This window comes from Macrobrachium rosenbergii, chromosome 49, assembly GCF_040412425.1.
Source record: "Macrobrachium rosenbergii isolate ZJJX-2024 chromosome 49, ASM4041242v1, whole genome shotgun sequence".
Taxonomy (NCBI): Eukaryota; Metazoa; Arthropoda; class Malacostraca; order Decapoda; family Palaemonidae; genus Macrobrachium; species Macrobrachium rosenbergii.
In genome coordinates, this window is record NC_089789.1 from 31538348 (window position 1) to 31563605 (window position 25258).

At 35.3% G+C, this 25258-nt stretch overlaps 1 protein-coding gene across 1 annotated transcript in view; it reads left to right on the forward strand.

Moving 5' to 3' along the window:
- Nucleotides 1-25258, forward strand: part of LOC136832357 (uncharacterized) — a 43271-nt gene that overhangs the window by 13606 nt on the left and 4407 nt on the right. The window contains exons 2-3 of the mRNA XM_067093267.1: nt 9399-9412; nt 24922-25088. Of these exons, the coding sequence (XP_066949368.1) occupies nt 9399-9412; nt 24922-25088 (181 nt within the window). The remainder of the gene's footprint in view (nt 1-9398; nt 9413-24921; nt 25089-25258) is intronic.

The window sequence follows — 25258 nt, forward strand, 5'->3', positions numbered from 1 at the left end:
TATATACATATACATACATAAATACATATATATTCATATATAAACCTAACCTGACAGCGTCATGTTACAATTTATAAATAAATGTAGAAACATTTACCCAACTGAGCATCTATGCTTTCATTTTTAAAATTTACTGAATATGAGTTGATGAGATCAACGGCTCAGTTACGCCAAAGTAACGGCAGAAATTTTTGTTTATCCCTCCAGCACACTACAATATACATAAACTAATATCCTGCTTGTTAGTTTTCTGTAAAAGAAAACTACTGGGATGGCTATTTGTCTATCCCTCAGCACTTTTTCTGTCCACCCTCAGATCTTAAAAACTACTGAGGCTAGAGGCTGCAAATTGGTATGTTGATCATCCGCCCTCCAGTCATCAAACACACCAAATTGCAGCCCTCTAGCCTCAGTACTTTTTATTTTATTTAAGGTGCCGACAACACAGGCCACCACCAGGCCGTGGCTGAAAGTTTCATGGGCCGCAGGCTGAGATTTTCATGGGGAGTGGCTGAGAGTTTCACACAGCATTATACGCTGTACAGAAAAGTCGATTGCGCCAAAGATACTTCGGCGCATTTTTTTACTTGTTTTTATTTAATAAGATGCAAGAACTTTTTACTCAACTCTGCCTTGCATTCCTTGGCCTTTAACTTTTGTTTAATTCATTAATTTTGAATAATTATAATTGGTGTCTCGACAATTTCACTAAAAACAATAGCTAAGTGAGGAGACGCATTACTTTATCATTCACAAAAAAAAAAAATCAGCATCTGATGTCACTCGCGCACACACACACACACACACATATGTAGATATATATATACACGCACATATATACATATATACATACATATATACGTAGTCTATGTGTGTGCGTGTGCATGCATGTAAGTCTTGGGGTGCATATGTCATGCACATTTACTTCCAGGCATGTGCATGAACATGATGTTACTGAGTGTTGAATATTATGACGGGTTATTGACTTCATAACTATGAAAAATGCCAGTTTTATTGCAGGCCTTAATGACTACCACAGACAGAAGTAGGATGGTGCTTTATGACTCTCTCTCTCTCTCTCTCTCTCTCTCTCTCTCTCTCTCTCTCTCTCTCTCTCTCTCTCTCTCTCTCTCTCTCTCTGTTTGTAAGCTGGAGGATTTATCTAAGCGCTAGTTTTTGGTGAATAACTCTTATAATGGGAGGCTTAGGGTATATTAGTACTGCTGCACATAATTGCTTAAACGTATTGAGCAGCTATATATATATATATATATATATATATATATATATATATATATATATATATATATATATATATATATATATATATCTATCTATCTCTCTCTCTCTCTCTCTCTCTATATATATATATATATATATATATATATATATATATATATATATATATATATATATATATATGTTATAATTATTATGTATATATAAACACAATATATACATATGTATACATATATATATATATATATATATATATATATATATATATATATATATATATATATATATATATATATTTATTTATATATATATATATATACATATAAGCTGAAACAGCTGTTGGCTAAAGAATGAATAAAATGAGCAGCAGTCTAGAAAGTTTTGTTTGTCCCTCCTAAACTTTAGCCTTTAAGATAGGAAACGCTACAAGTTGCTGATGTGTCGCCAGAGATTTCTTTGTGCTACATATGCATCAGCACTTGAAAATGAACGATAGAATGTGTCAGGTAAACATATATATATATATATACCCATCACTTTTTGTCATAATGCAATAGGACCCCCAACTGACAAAGATAACTCCCTGTTCTACACTTTTTCTGAAGTGATGTCTACAGTCACGCTCAGAGGCAACTAAGCCCACAAACTTGTCCTACAGACAAAAATGTCTGACTTAGCTTTGAATGAAAGCATTCGTTGTTTTGAAAGCAATGTAAATGATTGTCAAGTCGATGAAGAATCAAAGAAGCATTAATTCGCATGATGACAGGGAGGTGCAGATTTTCGAAAATGAGGTGCGAAATGCCCCTTTGATTTAAAAACAGTTGAAAATGATGGAGAAACTTAGAGGTAAAACTCGAGACTACTTTCCACAAAATAACTTTGTCTGAAAATAATAATCAGTCGAGTATGTTGTTATTTAACGCAGATCTGACAATTGCAGGTTTCCAAAATATTACGTCAAGGAGGGTTTTTAAAATAAAGCGATGTCATTTGAATGCAATGCTTGTTATTAGTCACCAAAATGCTTGGTTTGAGACTATGCTCAAAATGAGATAGTCATGTCATAGCAAAATGAACTGAAATTACACCGAATAGAATAGTAATATTTTAGAGGTATTGTCAGTTATTGTTAAGTGTTAATAAGCTTGATACAGGAAGAAGGAAAACAGCTACTTATCAACGTCCTTACAAATATTTGTAGTTAAGCAAAAATATAAGTATATCTGTACATAAATATAGGAAGAAAAGTGAGTTATTCCCGTACCTGGATACTTTTGGGAATTTTTGAAAATATAAGAAACGTACCTTGACAAATGTTTAATACTAATGAATGAAGAAGCAACGATTCCGAAGGTTTCATGATCGTGTCCTGACAACCTACAGGTCAACAGTGCATCTCATTTTTTTACACAGAGGACGACGGAATGGTGAGTTTCATGTTGTTTTTCTTCAGAAATTAAAAATGAGAAAGAGAAGTTAAGATAGTTGAGTGAGATCAGTTCCGGAGAAAACAATATAACGCCTCTTAGAATTTGGGAAGGTTATATGAATCAGGAAAGGGAGGAAGAACTAGAAAGTTTGAAATAGCAGTGGAGAGTAATCTTGCGATTGCAATTAGAACGCATTTTGCCTACATGTCTCCATATAAAATACACACGCGCATGCATGTACATTCATGCACACATTCATGGGCGTAATTAATTACTTATATTTCCATGAAAATTATGAACTTGTAAATTAATAATTGCACCATAATGATACGGCAACATAACCTTGAACCATGCGAAAATTTATTAAACAGGTCATGCAAAAACGTCATTAGAAATTGCAACACGCTAATTGCAGGAGTCCCGAGTCACTGTAGAAAAGGAACAAGAATAAATCACAGTTGATAAGCTTAAATGAATATAATCATCCTGCGGGGAAAAGTGCACAGAAAAGTGTAGGCGTCGCGCACTTGGCAACCATCCACGTCTTTCCGCAAAAAGGCATCGCAATACTTTTAAGAGAGGGCGTCATTGGTATTGCCGGTGGTGTATATGCGAAGGTGTTGCCAGAAAGAGTGTGTTTGTGCATTAGGCAAGATGTTTGGGATATGCAACAAGCAAGATATACTAAGTCTATAAGTTAAGCAGAACAACTCGCGAAGGAGTTTGTTGTAACTAAGTAAACTTAGTAAAGTAGATTGTGGTATCTAGGACTATGTCAGATAGATTTTTAGAATATGCTAATGGAATTATATTGCAATATAAAATTTACGACTGGCGAGGAAAATGTTAAGCTATCTTTTTTTAGATATTTTAATTTTAGGGAACAGTGAAATTAACTTGACTGAATGAGGTGGGCGTGACGAGAGAGTTTAGATCAGATGAATTTGATTTAGACAAGTGGCTTAGCTTGACTGATAGATGTAGCTTAACATAGATTATTATTGGCTTACCTTTCTTCACCGAGGCAGCTTGACTGATAGGACTCGTTAAGCTCAACTTATAAAAACAACTCTATAGAGCTTAGATGATTTTAACTTATCTTAATTGGTTGGATTAGGATAACTTAGATCAGGTCAGCTTTACTTAGAGAAGTATCTTAGAATAGCTTTGCTTTTCTCAGGTAGGCAGTTTGAGACGGGTGAATTTAGCATATCATCAACAGCTTAAGATAACTCTGATTGACTTAACTGAATTTAAAAAGGCAATTTAAGATAGTTTAGATTTATCCAACTTTACTAAGATAAGTAGCCGAGAAATGGTTTGCGTAACATTGAGCGAGAGATAGCTTAAAAAAACTCAACTTTACTCAGGAATGAAAATTTTGAAGCTTAGCTTAACCTAGAATAGACAGTTTGGTCGAAATATACTCTAGAATAGAATGGAATAACTGGATCTTGCCTAGATAGTGACCCCCAGCAAAGTTCGGGGTCTTTATCTAGGACTAATATTTCTTGGGGGGTCATTATCTTTATGATATTTACTGTCTTTTGTTTACGTTTTTACGGTAATCCCCAACGGGCTTGTACTAAACGCTCCGCAAAAGTTGATACATACCGGGGTCACTATCTAGGAAAGATCCGAATAACTGTATAGCCCTGTTTACATCATATTCTGCAATGTATCATCTTCACGTACGTATTAACCAGAGTTATAAATCATTCTTGGTTATGTATCTTCTTATAGATAATTTTCAGGCAGGCGTCATGCTTCCATTAACTATAAATCTGAATCTGTTACGCAAAATTTGTTATTTTATATCATAATTTTTTTTACCAAATTCAAATAAACGAACATGATTGATATGATGGATGTTGACAAATATATGTATATATTTCATAATTAGCTAGTGTTTGTCATAGGTGACTGTAAAAACCTTGATGGCATTAGTGAATTTAGAAAAAATATGTTGCTACAGAAACTCGCTGCCAGTTAACCTACTTCTTCATTATTACTGCCCTTTTGACTTTGTTTATGCCAATGTGAATACGTGTTCGTGTGCCTCAAGTCTCAAATGTTCTTTATTTTACCTTTGGTATATTTGAAAAAAAAAACTATTTTTGTACAGAATCTGCTTTCATTTTCGAAAAAAAAGGATTGGAATCTATTTTCATGAACTATTTTTCACGGAGTTACGCTTTTTGTTTGTTTGTTTAATGTCGAAATTGTTGAGAAATTCTATCTACGTATATCAAATGATTAGTTGTACATTAATTTTCTTATTTATCTTTATCAATACAAATATTTCAATATGCACAGTCATTTGAAATTCACTGAAAACGTCCTTTAAGTGAACATGTCTATGTTTCCTTAGCTTACAAAATTTTCAGCTTCAAACGCGGCGCACAAAACGCAAATAACAGTAAGGTGTGCTTCATGGAGCAAGAGCCCGTGCCAGCATAAAAACAAACTTTATCGAATAACCACCTGACAACAGAAATAACTTGCGTGAAAGACGTAAAAAAAGAGAAGCTCCCATGGCATGCATAATGTCAATAACTTTAATAAGAAGGAAAAAACTATTATGACATGCCCAAGGGCACAGGGCAGAGAAAGACGACATACCTTCCGATCCCAAGAATGGCACATGCCACCATCTTGTTTGATCATCAGGTCTATAAATCCTTGTGTCCGTGCCTTAACTGCGCATTGGGCACCCCGTGTGTCTCCCTAAGGGGGGTAGGGGACCCCCCCTCTTTCTCTTTCATTGTTTACCCGGTTGACGATGCCCCTTCCTGAAAGGGGGCTACTTAGGTTAGTAGTTGTTGGCCTCCGGTTTTGTTTTTAGTTTGAAGCCTTCTTTGTTTGTCTGTCTGTCTGTCTGTCAAAAGAATTCTGGCCTTTCCTCATTTGTCTCAAGGAAATGTTTTGAACAAAATGATGTTTCAATCTCATAGCCTTCATCGATCATAAGGATCTCTCTATCACGAAGAAATTCTTTCAAGGTGATGTATATATATATATATATATATATATATATATATATATATATATATATATATATATATATATATATATATGTATATAAATATACAGTATATATAGATAGATAGATAGATATATATATGTATATGTAATATACTGTATGTGTTCACCTTAAACTGGTCTGAAATCCTTCCTAAATTATATTCTTTCGAAGAGCCATATCGTAAATTTTAAAGAATTTCTCTCTCTCTCTCTCTCTCTCTCTCTCTCTCTCTCTCTCTCTTTCCATCAATCAATATATCTCTCTGTCTCCAGGTCTCCTTACTGAAAATTTAATTCTAAATTTAGTGAATATTTAGTTAAAATTAGTGAATATTTACTTGAAATTAGTTAATATTTACTTATGAGATCAATTTTACCAACAGTCTTTCTATTTATCCAGTATTTGTAACAATGATCTTACCTTGAGTTTTCAAAGTAATTTTCTTTATTCACGACGTATTACGATAATGAATATCTTAATTTTTCAACGATCATACATTTTTAAAAATAACGATATTATCAATCACCGAACAATAAATCATGAACTTAATAAAGGTAGCGTGAAAAAAAAAATTAATAACCTTTCCCGACGATAAAGTATTTAACTGATACACACCTCACAAACTATATTCCTAATATACCACATATTTGGCTGGGAATCTGTTATCAATCATACCGTATACTGGCGGCTTAGAATAACACAGGTAATGCAAAGAACAATGTTTGCATGCACTGATCTCTTCCTCTGTAGCATTTATTCAAATCATGGCATTCAAAGTCCGAGTCACTTAACCTTTGCCAACCTTTGAATCGAGAACAAAAACCTCTCGGGCAAGAACAAGTCCCCTGTTTGTTCAGCCTTTGCTGGGTACGAGTTTAGGTTTCAGAAGAACAACAAGGTAGAGGGGGAAGAAGGAGAAGGAGTAGCAGGAAGAGGAGAATAAGAAAAGAAGACGAAGAAGAAGAAGAAGGAAGAAGGAGTAGCAGAGGGAGGAGAAAAAGAAAATTAGTAAGAAGAAGAAGAAGAAGAAGAAGAAGAAGAAGAAGAAGAAGAAGAAGAAGAAGAAGAAGAAGAAGAATGTTTTGGGAAGGAGACAAGGACAAAAAAGATAGAAAAGAAGAGAGAGGAAAAGAAGAGGATATGACTGTAACAGCAAAAAAAAAAAAAAAAAGAAGGTTATAAGGGTTAAAAAAACAACAACGAACAGGAGGATAATCCGAAATGAAAGGGAAACAGGAAGAGGATGGTAAATAGCCAAAGTGAAAGGAAAAAAGGAAGAACGTGATAAATAAGGAAGAAAAAGAGATGAATACAACTGTAACCTGTCTGCGCTGAGTTTCATCAGGCTCTTCAGCCATAATGAATATGTCATCATCATCTTCAAACTATTTATTTACAGTGCAACTATTGTGAAAAGCATTTTGCTCCTCACACCTCTTCACATTTCTAAGGCAGGTGACGCGAGTCAAGTGCAAATAATTTATTTTCTTTTGTCTTAGAATATTATCTATACTCTCTTATTGCTTCTTGAATTTTAAATCCCACACAATCCTTAAAAAAAAAAAAAAAAAAATAATATATATATATATATAAATATATATATATATATATATATATATATATATATATATATATATATATATATATATATATATATATATATTTCAAGCATTTAAAAAGACATCAGTTTCAGAGAGATGTTTCAAATATTTTTTTCCTGGACCAGTTCCAGAACTGTTTCATAATAAACAAATTAATTAATAATCTATTTCATATACACGTTTCCGACGTCTGATACAAATGAACCCTTCTATCGATCATAATGGGTAGAGAAGTGTACTGCCCTAAAATGGAAAATTGCAGTGTCTGCAAAAGTTTCGAAATTGAGATATGCCACCTATTGGGCTCGTGAAACACAAAATACATAAGTTACTGCAGTTTCAGAATGATTCTTCAATGCTTTCCACGAGTATTTAGGGTCCGTTCGCAGTATCTGCAAAATCAGTAGTAAGGCATGGGAGAACTGCAGTATCTACCATTTTTCTCAGTTTTACATTTTTGCAGATACTGCAGTCTTTCATCTTAGGGCAGTGTGGTTTACATATTTTTTCCAAAAATCTGTTACGCGCCATTTTTTCAAGAACTCTGAGATATCGGGTCTAGATAACTGTTAAATCCAGATTACAGAAACTTATTCCAGTGGTCTGTTCGTGAAATGTTTTAGATAACTTTTCTTAAATTTGTTCAAACGCTTATTCAAAAATATTTTTCGATAATGCAGCAATCGCAATTGTTTAGTTTACATTGAATTTCGTAGTTTCATTTTAACATTTTTTTAATATCCTGCAATACTCTTAACCGGGAACGTTTATTTATTTTTTATAATTAGTTTATGACTCGATGTCCTGCACCTTTACTGCGTAACAGATACGAATTATTCTCCGATTGATTTTAATGGGAGGTCGTGATGACACATAAAACTTATATTATACGTAATTGTAATGAGGCCCGGCCCAGTGCACAAATATTTGGGATTAACTGGTGATATTCACTACCATTCTGCTTATGAGAACAAACAAACAAACGCACACACACAAACACACACATGTATGATATATGTACTGTACACACACACACACACACACACACATATATATATATATATATATATAATATATATATATGTGTATGTATATATATAAACTCCATGAATGTACTCATATATATATATATATATATATATATTAATACACACATATATATATATATATATAATTTATATAATATATACCTATATATATATATATATATATATATATATATATATATATATATATATATATATATATGTATATATATATATATATATATATATATATATATATATATATATATATATATATATATATATATATATATAAAAGTTAATACGTTCATACACTTGATAAAAAGACGAAATAAAATAAGATTCTTCCTTAAAAATGCTAATCTAATTATTCATTTATTCTCACATAATAACGGGTTACTCGTCCCTTATGCCCCCATCTTCTTGACTTGTTTAGTGACTGAAGACAGGAAACACATTAAGTTTAGGAATGAGGTTTTTATTGTTGCCTGCTCATAAACCTGCGTTATTCAAAGATGCTTCCTGGTTACCTTTGAAAACGAAACAGCTCTACGAGGTTGTTAACATAAACGAGGAAATTGTTCCTAGTGCTGGATTTATAAACGCGTATACATGCATACACACGACACGCATACACATACTGTGATACACATTTTCCTGAAGCGTTTTAGAACTGTATATAGGTTACACACAGACTGACAGATTTTGAGACAGATGGGCATAAACACACGCAGGTAGTATATATGTATGTGTGTGTGTGTGTGCGGGCGTATATGTATGGCCTAGCGGGCAGCGCCCTTGGCTTTCAATTGAAAGACCTGGGTTCGATCCTGATGTAAGTCAGAAATTTATATATATATATATATATATATAAATATATATATATATATATATATATATATATATATATATATATATATATATATATATATATATATGTATATATGTGTGTGTGTGTGTATTCTCTTTCAGAAGAGGTGAGGATATAGGTAGACCCTCTCTATTGTCATTCAGACAGTCACCTGTGAATGTGTGTTGTAGCTCTATGCACTACTTTTGTTGACCTCTTTCACAGGTGGTTCAGCAAAGGTGAGTCCCCTGGTGGACAGCAAGTAAATATGGATACATTGCATATATATATATACTATTATATGATATATATATATATACCCATTCGCTGCTATATCTATATATATATGGACAGTAAGCAAATATATGGATGCATATATATATATATATATATACCATAATTTTCATTCTATTTTAGTAATGATATATTCCAGCATACAGCTGATTTTTAAGTCTCCAGCAGCACTGACGAACCTTTCTCTGTTGTATTTGCCGTAACTCTCATTTAATTCTCTCTCTCTCTCTCTCTCTCTCTCTCTCTCTCTCTCTCTCTCTCTCTCTCTCTCTCTCGCTAAATTTATTTCTCTCTCTCCTATTGTCTAATTTTATTTCTTCGCTATCAAAATGTTCCATTTTCTCACTCTCCCTCTGTTTCTTTCTTCATCCTCCCTCTATCATTCTCGATACATCTTTCAAATTCTTTCTGCTTATTTATCTGTCTGTGTTTATGCATTTATATTCCTAATATCCAGACAGCATGCAACTCCTAGTATGTCTTGGATTTCCTACATCTCTCTCTCTCTCTCTCTCTCTCTCTCTCTCTCTCTACATCCCTCACTGTTTAATTTCCACTCCTCCCTCTCTAACTCTGTCTCTCTCATTGTTCCTTTTCTACCCCTCCTAATTCTCTTTCCCTATTCCCCTTGCCCCGCTTTTCCTGGCCCCCACTCTTTCGCTCTCGTTTTACCTCTCTCTCTCTCTCTCTCTCTCTCTCTCTCTCTCTCTCTCTCTTTTCTGTACTTCGAACTCAATCTCTCTTTCTCTAACTTTTTCATACTTCCTCCGACACCCCTCTTTTTCGTTATATCATTCTCCCTCCTCTCCCTCCCTTTCTTCCATCCTCCCTTCTCCCTCCCCCTCCTCCTCCTCCCTCCCCACCATCTCTCTCTCTCTCTCTCTCTCTCTCCCTCTCTCTCTCTCTCTCAATGTTGCACACAGAACACACAGTATATTTAATCCTGACCCTCTTAGGAATGTAGTCTTTCGTGTTCATTAATCTCCGGGTAAGCCAATCGTCCTCACCTGCATGCATGACTCAACGAGGACCCTCCAAGAGGTCACATGTGTATCGATCTCTTGTAATGAAGTCTCCGACGAGAGGTCAATTCAGGTCGCACGAGACAAGCTGACCTTTCGCTGGAAACAATTGGACAAAAGAACGGATTTAACCAGCTTGTAAAAAGTTAGAGCTGTACCAAAGGCGTATGCCTGATTGACTGAAAAGACAGAGAGAGAGAGAGAGAGAGAGAGAGAGAGAGAGAGAGAGAGAGAGAGAGAGAACTGAGAGAGCTTGTTGTTGAGGCAGGAATGCATTTCAAAGATACGCTGCCATATCTATATGTGTACTGTATATGTATATGTATATAATATAAATAAATAAATAAATAAATATATATATGTATATATATATATATATATATATATATATATATATATATATATACATAAAATAAATTCGCTGTTAAGTGATATTTGTGGATTATTATTCGACTATAAAAAGTCATGTGTTTATGAAGTGACAAAACTTCACACGCAAACACACACACACACCCACTCGCGCGCGCACATATATATAGGTATATAAATATATATATATATATATATATATATAGAGAGAGAGAGAGAGAGAGAGAGAGAGAGAGAGAGGCCATTCCTACACATCTCCATGCTCAAATTTAGATGCGTCTGATTCCAGCACAAAATCCTAAGAAAGTCATACGTCTATCACCTGAATAACTAAATGACAGATGATGCTTGGATACAAGCTCTGAAAAGAACTAAAGACCAAAACGAGCATTTTTGAAAATCGTAAATGTAAACAACATAATGTTTCCCCCAAAAAATTTGAGGTCAAGAAATACACAGTGGGGAACAGGTATATATTTTCTGTCGGTCTTCAGAAGTTTTCGTAATTTTCAAATAAGAAAAGGAAAAAAGATGCTCATGTGACTGTCTTGTCCTGAAAGCGTTAAAAGATTCCACAATCGAAAATCACATGAATAGAAAGACTCTTTATGCAAATTCTCTGTCGTATGGAAACACTGTCCGCACAGCATCTTAACTTTCATCTCTCCCGCCAAAGAATTATATTGACCAGTATTTGCATATATCTCTTTCCTCCTCTTGTCTTGGCCTTCCATCATCTTCTCTTTCTTTTTCCTTTCTTCCTTTGCTTTCGTCGTATTATTTTTTATTTTTCTTTCTTTCGTTTCCTTACTATTCCTATTCTTAACTTGTTACTTTACCCTTTTCCCCCTTTGTCTTTGTCGCATTACTTTTATTTCTTTCGTTTCCTTCCTGTTCGTATTCTCAATTTCAACTGTATTGGTACAAGTGATTTACTATCACTCTTTTGCATTCCTCTTTCCTCTTTTTGCTGCTACCAGCTGAAAAGAATAAAACCGTAACTGATTTCAAAACTGCCTAGAAAAAACTTACAGGCAGGCTAAAAATAATTGAAGGACTTTGTAACCCTTTCTTTTTTTTTTGAAGATCATATTTAACCTCCTCAAGGACCCTCAATTTACGCCTTATCCGGTGGCATTTCCTATGTCCTTCTCACTCCGGAGGAATTCCCTGAATGATCTAACACTATTGAACGAGGTTAGTATTAGTGCTTGTTTATATGCAAGGTCTTGGATAAGAATGTACGTGAGTATGTTGTTTATATTATATAACACACATGCACACATTTTTTTTTTCTTTGGAGCCAACTTTAGATAGAAGGGAAAGGCTAAATATTGATGTATATTCATGTACATATACAGTATATATATATATATATATATATTATATATATATATATATATATATATATATATATATATATATATATATATATATATATATACATATATATATGCGTTAACAAATTAGGTGTCCACAGTGAGGTGCAGCCAACGCTGTTAAAGGAGAAACTGGAACTGAATGTGAAAAGCGATGCATTTTATTTCTAATTTTCAGCCCTACTACCATTTTCTCCTTTTCATTGATTTTATATCTTTGGTGGAAACTTGATCAAGTCAATGAACCTCACCCAATGGGGCTTTGCTAAACTCTAAATATGTTATTTATTTATTTATTTATTTATTTATTTATTTATTTATTTACTTATTTATTTTTTTTTAAATTCAAGGTTTTTGCCCTTTTATTTCAAACTAATGAAAAGAGTTCTCTATAATATACCTTAATGAGCAAAGTCGTAACCCCTGCTCTCCATTTTTACTCTGACGGCTTCTAATCAGACTCTGATTCAGGTTCGGACATTAAATCGAGAGACATAAAAGATCTCACTTGAAGCTCGGGCAGTTTCATAATCTACATGAATCAGGAAGCTTTTGGCCAAAGAGATATTTGGGATGGCTTGTAACCCGCTAGTGAGTCAATATGGGATTTTCTAACCTCCAAGTAGCATAAAATATATTACAGTTGCTGCGATAGCAAATTCTCTAATACAACATGATAAAATGTCGAATAATTAGTTAAGTGGGGGACTGATTCACAATAGAAATTAGGTATCATATGAGAACATTCTTTGCGTGTTGTTTTGGACGTGTTTTGTGGTTGGTAAGGTTTTTTTATTTTATACCGGACCAAATTTTTTTTAAAGCCCCACTTTCTGTTAACGAATCTTAACTTGCGCATGTTCTTTTTCACTCCACACCATCATAACGAGTATAATCGGCTTACATTTTTTAAAAATCAGTACTGATTAATTTTTCCTAACACTGCCAGCGAGTTGTTAGAAGACGCCAGAATACTTAATTCCAATACATCTTTCTTTTGAGGGATATTCTTGAAATACACTGAAATAATCTGAGCTGAAAATCCCCAGTTCTGTGAGTGAAAAAACAGAGGACATTAGCTGACATAGTCATCCAAATATGTCTGAAGCTGACGACAGCTACTACCTGACAAAGGAACCTTCACACAGACATACCAGTCACACATTAATTCGGAGGAGGACATGAAATGGAATTTCTTCTTTACGTAACGCATCGACACGTAACGAAAAATGGAAGGTACATTTTTCGCCTCGGGATAAATTGCTGCATCTAGAGAGAGAGAGAGAGAGAGAGAGATTTTCCTATAATATGCCTTTACTCTGTTTTACTAAGTTTTCTGTAAAAGAAAACTATTGTGCCCGCTTTGTCTGTCCGTCCGCACTTTATTCTGTCCTCACTTTTTCCTGTCCGCCCTCAGATCTTAAAAACTACTGAGGCTAGAGGGCTACAAATTGGTATGTTGATCACCCACCCTCCAATCATCAAACATACCAAATTGCAGCCCTCTAGCCTTAGTGGTTTTTATTTTATTTAAGGCTCAATTTAGCCATAATTGTGCTTCCGGCAACGATATAGGATAGGCCACCACCGGGCCGTGGTTAAAGTTTCATGGGTCGCGGCTCATACTGCATTATACCGAGACCACCGAAAGATAGATCTATTTTTGGTGGCCTTGATTATACGCTGTAGCGGCTGTACAGAAAACTCGATTGCGCCGAAGAAACTTCGGCGCATTTTTTACTTGTTTTCTCTTGAATTTAAAAAGGTAGGCAAGGCGGTCTGTATGTTTTATAAGTACAGTACTCACGGTGTTTCATAACAGTAATGAAAGTTTACCTCATAGAAAACTGGAGCATTCAGCACGATTTCTGAAAAGCTCTTTACAATTAGGGAGAATGAATGGACTTCTGTACAAATATTTTACATATAATAAATGCAACTGTATACATGTAATTTAATCACTAACAACAACAAATAACTAGCTAAGCAAAAATAAATAAAACGCAGGAAATTATTAAACAAGGGAAAATGTGCTTGATTGTGCTATGAAGCAAGAGATCTCAGACTCATATCTGTGACAGCCCATGGTACAGGAGCTATGGCCCACTCCAGTTTTAGGCAACTGCATATTTCAATTAAAGTTGATGCATGAGGACCCAACTGATTGAATTCTCATGCCATTCAACACCTTGATCGAAAATAACGAACGTCAAAGGCAAAAACACCACAAATCAAAGCCTCCTGGAAGCTCTAATCAAGAATACGAAAGTCCTGGAACGAACTTTTAAGACTCACATTCCTTCAGAGGAGTACATATTAGGACTGACTGAGCGATTGATTCGACTGGAATATCATCTGCCATTGATAAACGACCCAGAAGGCGTAAGATGAGGAAGACAGAGTATGATCTGAAGCCACGATACTTTTAACATTCTCTTGTTAACGATGAATCAAGTTCGTCTGGGCGTCTTTGTTTTGGTTGGACACGTGTCCCGATTCTGAGTAGTCGCTGGACTATCTCAGGTCTTTATTGGTTTTCATTTTCATATGGAGTGGCACGGTTATATTTCATATACAGTAATCAGTCCATTTATTACCTGGTAACACGACTGAGCACTGGTTGGTGTGCTTTACCAACCCTCCCATCTGGTAAGCCAGGTATTTTTATGTCAATTACTCTATTTTGTGTGTGGTAGCTCGGGTGAGCATTTTCATATAATCAATATAAGAATGTTGATACAACTGTAATATCTTGGCAAATATTTCTATACTGGTTAGACATCTTTCCAATATCGAGGACCTGATTACCTATCTTTAAGTTGGTTGTCCAATTACGTTGTATCTAAAACCTGAGTCAGCATCCCTACGTAAGTTAGCTACCTAAAAACTTGTAACCTGACTGGATATTTTCATACTGGTTCTCATAACGCCTAATTTCATTTAACTTAATAAAGTGCCTGAATGAGTATTCATTGGCTATGAAAATATCAGTTATTTTATAACGTGACCAAACTTTTTCAAGTTAATTTTTGTAATATAAAACATTTTTATTACTAAATACCTCCACACAAGAAATTAGACATTGCTAGCTCCAAGTTCTATTCATCACTACTGCGAAATGAATGTGCAATGTTGAGTGGTAAAATCAACTTTGGTATCCAACAGAAAATGATTTCATATCGTATGGAAACTTAGAAATTCCATTATTACTGTACTGCTAATGTTAAGAGCACATGACTCAAAGAAGAGATATGAGTTTTTTTTTTATCTTTTATGTTTTTTAACGTAATGGATTTATTGTCTAGGCTAAAATGGGTACTTGAAAAAGGTACAATCCAACATTTCTAATGAGTTCATTTTAAAGATTTGCTAAGTTGTGATTAACACTAAAATCCAGTGGTTCGACATCAAACCTTCGTTTTACAGTTTTCAAAAAAATGGGCCAAAGTTCCAGCCGGAGTGAAACTGACCAACGCGAACAGCTTTGCAAAAATGGGTCACGTTCTTTGACCTCGAGCACATGGCGAAACCCACGGGAGCCCCATTTTCCGAAATGCAACTTTCGCATTGTTTACATCTGAGCAACACCGAGCCAGCTGAACGAAGACCTCGGCAATCTTATCTCTGTAAAAGCAACATCTGATTGCCAGTGTCTGGTCTCCTTGTCAGCTCTACATCGTCTCTGGGAAATTTAAACCAGCCAGTCCTGCGTGTGTGTGTTTCTTTATGTCGTCTGACCAGTAACCACTGGCGTCAGAAATTCACCTTCCTTTATTTTCTTTTCTTCGATAATTTTGGGGTGAAAGGATCCTCGAGTGTTGGCTGTTAGGGGCGATGTGTGTTTGCGATAGGCCGAGGAGTTTCAGGTTTTTGATTGCCCAAGTCACCCTACTACCCCTCCCCTGCCCCTGCCCAGCCTCCTGCAACACCGCTGATGAAAAGCGATTACATTTTCATAATGATGCTCCTTTCGGAGCTTTAGAGGGGGTTTCGGGTCAGGGGTCAGGAGGGAGTGTTTTCAGTAAATGGCGAGATAGTAAATAAAATTACAGACACACACACACACACACACATATATATATATATATATATATATATATATATATATATATATATATATATTATATATACTGTATATATATATATATATATATATATATATATATATATATATATATATATATATATATATATAAAAATATACTGGATGTATATCGCACAATGTCTCATTTCCTTGTAGTAATGTGTGACACACATACATACCTTTATACATACACACACATATATATATATATATATATATATATATATATATATATTTATATATCTGACTAAATTTCTGACTCATCAGGACTTGTGTGTGGCCTAGTAGGCAGCGCCCTTGCCTTTCAATTGAAAGACCTGGGTTCGATCTGATGTGAGTCAGGGTGATTTCTATTCCACACGTGAGTGAGTGTTGATTATTTATGTTTATATATATATATATATATATATATATATATATATATATATATAATATATATATATTTATGCATACATACATATATATATTAATATATACATATATTTATGCATACATATATATATATATATATATATATATAGAAATAATATAATATCTATATGTATTAGTATACATACATACTTCATTTTATCTACTTTATTTTTCTCTTGGGGTGGGGGGAGAGAAGGGTTTACTTTTGGTATTACCTTTTCAATATCCATGAATTGTTTATTTTCGGCAGGAGAAAGGGTGTCCATAAGGTTGGTAATCCCTCGCCCAGTATAGCGGATGCATAAAAGGCTGATATGTCTATGAAGCCTGCCATTTTCTGGTGGTCACCGGCCCAAGTACTGACCAAACCCAATGCTACTCATCTACGCTGATTGGAAGACCAGCATTAAAAATGAAAATAAGAATACAAGACTGACCCATTCATCCTGTATGCTTGAGGATAAAATTCCTCCTCAAAATATTTACACTGAACTGCACCTCAGTAGCGCGTCGATCCCCACCCTCTTATCCGCACCACAAAATTCACCCTCATCTTGCTCACTTGCAGAAGGCTCCTGAGCAGCACGTCGACCCTGCCTTTCTTACTGGCATCTCACCAATCACCGTAATCCATATTCTATACGCTCAGCTGGCTTCTTGAAATGTGGACCTTGTATTCTAAAATGTCTTTACTTTGTTAACTTAGCAATTTTCAGGTCTTTCATCTACTCCTGCAACGATGCCCATATTATACACTTTTCAATAACCTTTCCTTTTACAAATTTGCACACACACAGACACAGACACACACACACGTACATGCACACTCCCGCATACACACACACACATACGCGCACACTCCCGCATATACACACATACACACACACTTACACACACAAACACACACGTACATGCACACTCCCGCATATACACACAAACACATACTTACACACACATACACACACGCACACACACACGTGCAAGCACGCATTCGAGGCGCCTTTTTGTCTCTTGCAATGCATATTTGTATATTTGTGATGTTATGTCACTGTAATTTGAAAACTACACTAGAAAGACCATTCTATAATATTTATAATGCTACGCATATTACTTTGAAAATGACACCAGAAAGATCAGTTTTGTGGTATCATGAAAAATAAAAGAAGAAATAAACAATTCGTGCCGTCGATCTTACTTGTCTGCGGTACTCAGCATAAGTAAATAAAAGTAATTGGTTTCACTTAATCCTTCTGGAAACTCATCTTTAACCCCTTTTATTCAAAAGTAGTATTTTTTCAGTTACGTTAAAGAAAATCCTCTGATACCTCTTCAAATAATTCATATTTACGAGAAGAAATTCATATTTGAAGTTGCAGTTTGAAGTAAATAAATATTAATGCAGTTCAGCGTTTTCTCTGTCATTCCCGATACTGCAGTAAATATAAAATACTAAATTTTTGTTTTTCGCTACAAATCCTCATCAACTCATATCACGGACGCTGAAATATGACTGAAACATTCTAAGACTAGTCATGCCTTTCTTTATCTAAATAATAATAATAATAATAATAATAATAATAATAATAATAATAATAATAATAATAATAATAATAATAATAATAATAATAATAATAACATTTAGCTATTGTGTGTGTATTAATAATATGTGTGTGTTAATATGTGTAATATTATTATTAATATTATTATTAATAATAATATTCCCCACGACAGCAAAAATTGATAGAACCCCATACGTTTAGAAAGAGAAAAATGAAGCCGAGATGAAGTTCTATATGATGAGAGACGTCTGGAAATAAATAAGAAGACATACAAATTAGCAAACAAATGTACCATGTGTAACAAGTTTGACTGAAATCACTGCAAACACGTAAGAGGAGACGCGATGAAAAGGTAAACGCGACAAGAGGCACTGACGCACAGACAGCACAGGACAAAGACGAGGGAGAAACTCGAGTCGTCAACACCCCCCCCTACCTCCCCCCCTCCCCCCCTCCCCGGCCAACCGCTACTGACAACAAGGCAGATGACGAGGCAAAAGTTCATGGCGAAGAAGTAAAGGGCTCTGAAGTAGTGCCACTAGGATTGAACAGCGTAGCGTGGCTCCGTGGCACCTCAGCATGATGAAAGATGCAGAGGCCCTGCAAAACGAGCAAGACGATCTTATTCTAGATGCAATAGCAATTCGGCGTGCAACAGACGTTTCCGATCGATTTAAATGTCGTGGAAGGCGGTCACGTTGGATCTCTTCATACGGTGGTCTAAGCTTGACAAGCTGAATTTGGGTAATTTTGGACATTGTGTTACCAAAATAAAGGTTCTGGTTTGCTACCAGAGAAAAAGCAAATATTCAGGGCATTAAAGGACCAGAGATTCGAAGAATGTGGTGCTGAAACCGACTTTCCTTCTGAGACTTATCAACAAATCCAAGGTTTCTGGAGCCGTTAGAGAATAAATTGCTCTGCTGAGCCGGAAGAAAAACCTGTTATGTTGAGGTAAATTTAAATGTTATTCGTTCTTCAGAACCACCAAGTAATATCAGCTCGAAAAAGCAGTTGCTAAAGGGAAGCGTGGCATCGGACCAGTTACTCAAAAACAATTTAAGTTTTGTTAGACATCAAACTGCACTCAATAAAAGCTAACAGTTACGCCATATATTATTAGGATTTAGGGAACAACTGCAGCTTGCATGGTTGGTTAAGACTGAATCTGCCTTATGCGAGCACAGGCCTTTGCTCCAAAGCAACCGCAAGTATGGTTATGCATAAAAAGGAATAAGTAGCCTGTCGTTGACCTCTGAACTCAGTCCACCAACAGAGACGAACAAGGGCAACAATAATTACACCTTCCGCATACTTTCCTTTTGTATTTTCAAGGCCATCAATCATGTCACTAGCCTAGTAAAAAGTAAAAATAGCACAGGTCCCAAATGACTGCCCTGTGGAACGCTAGACAGTAAGTCTAGACTCATGAAAAAAGCCTTCGGTAATAACTCCGTTTTGACGCCCGCTTCTCAAACTGTGGAGTAGATCAAGTTCGTAGCCGGTAACATCCGCGTTGAGATGTTTAAGGTGTTAGTAAAAGGAATTTCAGGGAACATATTGATATAGCTGTCATATATGAAAACATTTTTTCGATGCACTGTCAACAAAAGAGATAGCAGAAAAAGAAGGTAGGTGTGCAGAGAAGCTTAGAAATTTAAGTTATATATCATGTATGTACACACACACACACACACACACACACACACACACACATATATATATATATATATATGTGTGTGTGTGTGTGTCTTAATAATAAATAACAACAGACAACACACACACACACACATATATATATATATATATATATATAATGTATGTGTGTGCACATCAATTAGACCGATAGATAGATAGATGGATAGACAGAGAGATAAACGGATAGACAGTATGATAACCAGAAAGACAACGGGACTGAGGAAGAGATTAACACTGATGTGCAGAAAGACGAGGAAATTCAATCCCAATACTCTAGCAGAAATAAAGCGAATCAATACTGGTTATTAAAATCCGAAGTTCCCTTTAATTAAGGAAGATCAGAAGCGCTTCTTAAAAGGGGAAAGTTCATAGGAAAGGAAGCAGTAACCAGATCGACTAGTGAGAGAAATAGTGGTTTTTCGTAAGCTACCTAACCTCCAGAGAGGAGAGAGGATGTCTTCAATTCTGCTTCATAGAAAAGTAGTTGAAAGTGTTTGTGAACCTAATTAGATCGTAAATCATCAGCAACAGACATGACATTTTTTGCCAGAGAGGTTTGAATGCAGCGTAATCCATGAACGTTGCATACAGAGACCTGTAGTATGTCAGCACTCCGACGCATGCTATCTTGTTTATCTAGGTATTTATGCAAACGTAAATACATACATATATATATATATATACAGTATATATATATATATAAATATATTATATATATATATATATATATATATATATATATATATATATATATATATATATATATATATATGTATATATATATATATATATATATATATATATATATATAATATAAAATATAAAATATATATATTAATATATAATATGTATATATATTATATAATATATATATATATATATATATATATATGCGTAAGTACGACGTCATTGTCAAAAAGGGCGCAGTAGCTGACTGGTGCAGCGCTTGGCTCATTTACCACGTTCGTTAAGACGCTCCCAGCCTACCATCCAATTAACACACCAAGCTTTAAAAGGCACCATCGTCTAAAGAAAGCATATTGTTACAGAATGGCTCAAGTTTCTGAGATACTCCTGACAGTGGCTGACTCGTTCCGTTCTACAGAAGCCAATGTTGCACCCAACTCATGCAGGTACAGGATTACTAAAAAGAAATAAAGATATAAAAAAGTTTCAAAGTAAAAAATAAACTACACGAACACGTACCCATCCTACCGAGAGAATTCAAAACAATGTTCCACCTACTGACATCTGGTGGGCGCAGCCACTTGAGTGACAACTCTGGCACCCGACGATGCAAAAAACCCTAGCGCCTTGACCTTCAGTGCTCGATGCAGTAAGAAGAAGAAGAAGAAGAAAAGAAGAAGAAGAAGAAGAAGAAGAAGAAGAAGAAGAAGGTCTCGAAAGAACAAAAAAGGGGGGATAAAAATAAATAACGAAAATAAAAGAGGAACCCGATGCTTAAGACAGCGGCAGTATTATTGCCGGAATTTGCTTGCGTCAGTGGTTTGTCACTCAACGCCGTCTTAATTCCACCGGGATCTTGTGGTATTGAACACAAATGCTTCGGTCTAATCTCCGATTTTAATAGATGGACAAAACACGCGAGTCTCTCCCTGTCTCGAGAAACAAAATGAATTCGTTGCGTGGACGTATCTGATGAGTGAATCTGTTCTTATCCCTAGGGACTTCTGAGCAGGAATTGGTGCTGGGTTATATGCTTGCTAGATAAATAGTTTTAAAAGCCTTCTTGATGCCTTTGTTACATTATAACAGAAGCTTCGGGACTCGAAAACCACGAGGGAATTGCAAAGGAATTTTTCTAAAAGTTTCCAGGATGCCTGTTTTACAAACCTTGAGTTTTTGGGTAAATAAAAAGACGAGGAAAATAAATAAAATCTCAGAGCTGCTTAAGTAAATTATACACTTTAATAACAATTTTTTTGCTCTCATTATTATATATACTTGATGCACCAGTCATCAAGGATTGTAATTTTTTGGAAATAAGACATGAATTATCTTTTTGTGCATTTGAAATTGGTAAAATGAAAGAGCAGAAGGTATATTAATCCAAGCGAAATAAGTTGTAAAGAACAAATTTAGATGAAAAGTATTTTGTTAAAGTTTGCTGTCAGTGTTTAGTAAAAGGAAACGAATACACATACATACACACGTACATGTGCGCACACACACACAAACATATATATATATATATATAAAATGTAAATGGTTATTACTAGCAGAATTGATTGATTAGTCAGAATTTGCAACAAAACCCGGTGATGTCTGACAGATCCGTGATTCCTGTAACCTTCATTGTTTGAAATATATTCCTAAAGAAAATCATGATTTCGGCACTAATAACTTATTCATTCCTTTCTTTTTTTAATCCTTATTTTCCTTTTTTGGTTAAAGCCAAGTGAAAAAAGGAACGCACAGTTGTGCGTCACATTAACATTTACGCTGCAAAAAGAAAAGAAAAGTAATTCGAAGACTAAATGACGTGTTAGTATAGTATTACCTCCTCATTAACATAATACTTTAACCTTAAGTACAGCGTAATAACTCCTCGTCATTATTATGAGGCGTAAACCCTAAACTCGGCAGAGTAACACCACATTATTATGAGATTTAGACCTTGAATTGAGCATGGCAAAACCTCCTCATTATTATGAGATATAGTCCTTGAAATCGGACGATGCTCTGACAGCACCTCTTTTTGTTTTGCTTTCGCCCTTCTTCTTCTTCTTCTTTTAGGAATCGCAGACAAACACACCGAGGCTTCTTTTGTCAACACAAGATGTCTGACTGTCTCCCTGCGTCGCGTCTTCTTTTGAATGTCTCGCATGAAGCGGAAAATCGTTCGTGTTTGCATGCACGCGTTCCTTTGTAGATCAGTGTGCGTGATTTGCGCATCTGCACAGGAGTTGCAGTTTGCTTTTTGTTTCGTGGCTCTGCTATGAAAGTTTACCTTCATCTTCGTAGCAATTGCAAGAGGTGAGCTAATGTTACAGGGAAGTTTAAATTATAAACAAGAATGATGCCGACAAATGCATATGTAAGTCAGTTTGCATATGATGTTTCAAGGCTATTCATAATTACTGGTATAACCATCGGATCTACATGTTTGTTAAAGTACCGAAGATGTCACATATTACCTTCATTACTTTAGCAGAGTTTGTCTTTTCGTCTGTGCTTATGTTAGCAGAATATCTCAATAAATGGGTGAACAGAATTCAGTGAATACAGGCAGATGTATTAACTCTGAGAGAAATCAGATTTGACTTTGCTAATTGTTTCATATGGACTCAGTCTGAATTCCAAACTTATTTCCGCCAAAAAGTTATTCATTTCGAGAGGCTCCCTTGTTGAAAGTATTTAAAAAAATGAACTCCTGATCACCCGGTCTTGAAATATCCTGTTCAAACACACACACACACACATACGCACACACACATATACAAACACATTTGGATAGTTTTAACAACGATTCTCACGCACTTAATGGCCGGTTATATAATTGCCAAAGTGGCTTTGGCGGATGTACAGAAGCAACAGAACAGTACTGTTTAATCTATTTTGTTTTTACTTTGATTTACTTTCGTTTCATCTTCCCTGCAATGGGTAACTTGTACGTCGGTATATTATATCTATTAAAAAAATGACAACAAAATAGTAGAAAACTATTCTTACCACAATGGAACTCTTACAGGCCTGAAGTATTCCTGACTTCAAAAAGGCCTGGCTCATTTCGTTTGTGTTTCTCATGTTGATATCTACCTACCTACCTACCTATCTATCTATCTATCTATCTATCTATCTAATTGCATATAGTTTTGTAACAACCAATATACAGCGCATATTTTCAGTTCTAGAATTACGTATTAGAAAATCTTTAAGAAGTCTAAGCTTATTCATATGCGAAATTTGTTTTTAAACAGCAATTTATGATAACTTTCATTATATACTGACGAACTGTTGATTTTTCTAAACGCACAGGTTCCGTTACATGCCATTTCAATGGAGAATTTCCCAGCTCCTTCATCACTTTTCACCGGTACGGAAAGTAAAATTGCACTGTGATTTTCAGGTTACTTTTGACTGAGAAAATGGCAAATTCTTTGTATTCAAATGTTTAGACTTTGGCTTTGCTTTATACCAAACGAGCTCTTGCTTCTGTAAGCAGTTTTGAAAAGACATAAAAAAAGCCTAGCAAAATATTTAAAAATACAGGAAGCTTTTAAAAATACTTGAAAAACAGAGGCTAAAATTAATAGATCTAAAGTCGAGTGAATTTTCTGAAAAACTCAATAGTTTAAATATATTGCACCGGGGTCGTAAACTTAAGGATTTACCAGTTTGACTAGTCTTTCATAGCGTTCACTTACAGAAAGCGAGATTTTTCTGCCGCATTCAGCATTTCATAAATTATTTAATGTGCTTTATTTGTATTCATTATTTTCATTTCATCACTTTCCCTGCAATGCCGGTCTTGTTCAGGACATTCTCACCCATCTCTGCCTGTCCACCATTAAAAGAAATCTTCAAAAGAAACCTTTTCAAAGAACTGATTTCGAAGGCGAATAACGCAACACACAAACAAAACAACGGTCACAAGCGTAAATAAAATATTCCCGAGAAATGTTTTCATTAAAACTTTTCTTCATACCGAGGGATATTCTCAGCAAGGGGCTACCTAATACGGCCGGGGCAAAATGGGATCACGGCTTGAAGGAGCCAAAGAAAGCTGACGGGTGGGAAGCTATTGGCTAATATGCACGGGTTGTGTTGTTCAGCGTCAGATGACGAGAGGAAATTCTTCGCGTGCCGGAGGGATTGCACGGCGAAGAGCCACTTATGAGAAAGAAAGGGAAGAATGATGAGAAAATCTTTTAATGGTATAAACTGTTAACGGAACGAGAACTCTAGTAGATCCAGCCTGCAAACAGCGGGGGAATGTCACATAGAAAAGGGCAAGGGTGACGACAGCACCGTCCCCCTCAACCACCACCACCACCTCGAAGGCTTGGCATGCCCAGCTTCTTCTGATGACGTCACGGAGTTCGCTAAGCGGATGTATCAGACCCAGTCCGTCTGTGGTGAGGGCGAAAATTTCTTCGGAAGAACATAAAGATTTAAATTAGGGGTATTTAAATGTTCAAGAATTTCTGTTGTATGAGGGTGTACTGTTCTTTATCTCGTTTGATTTCCCCTCGTGAACAAGTTTAGATTGCTATAGAAATCCCGTTCATAAATTATTTTAGTCTGT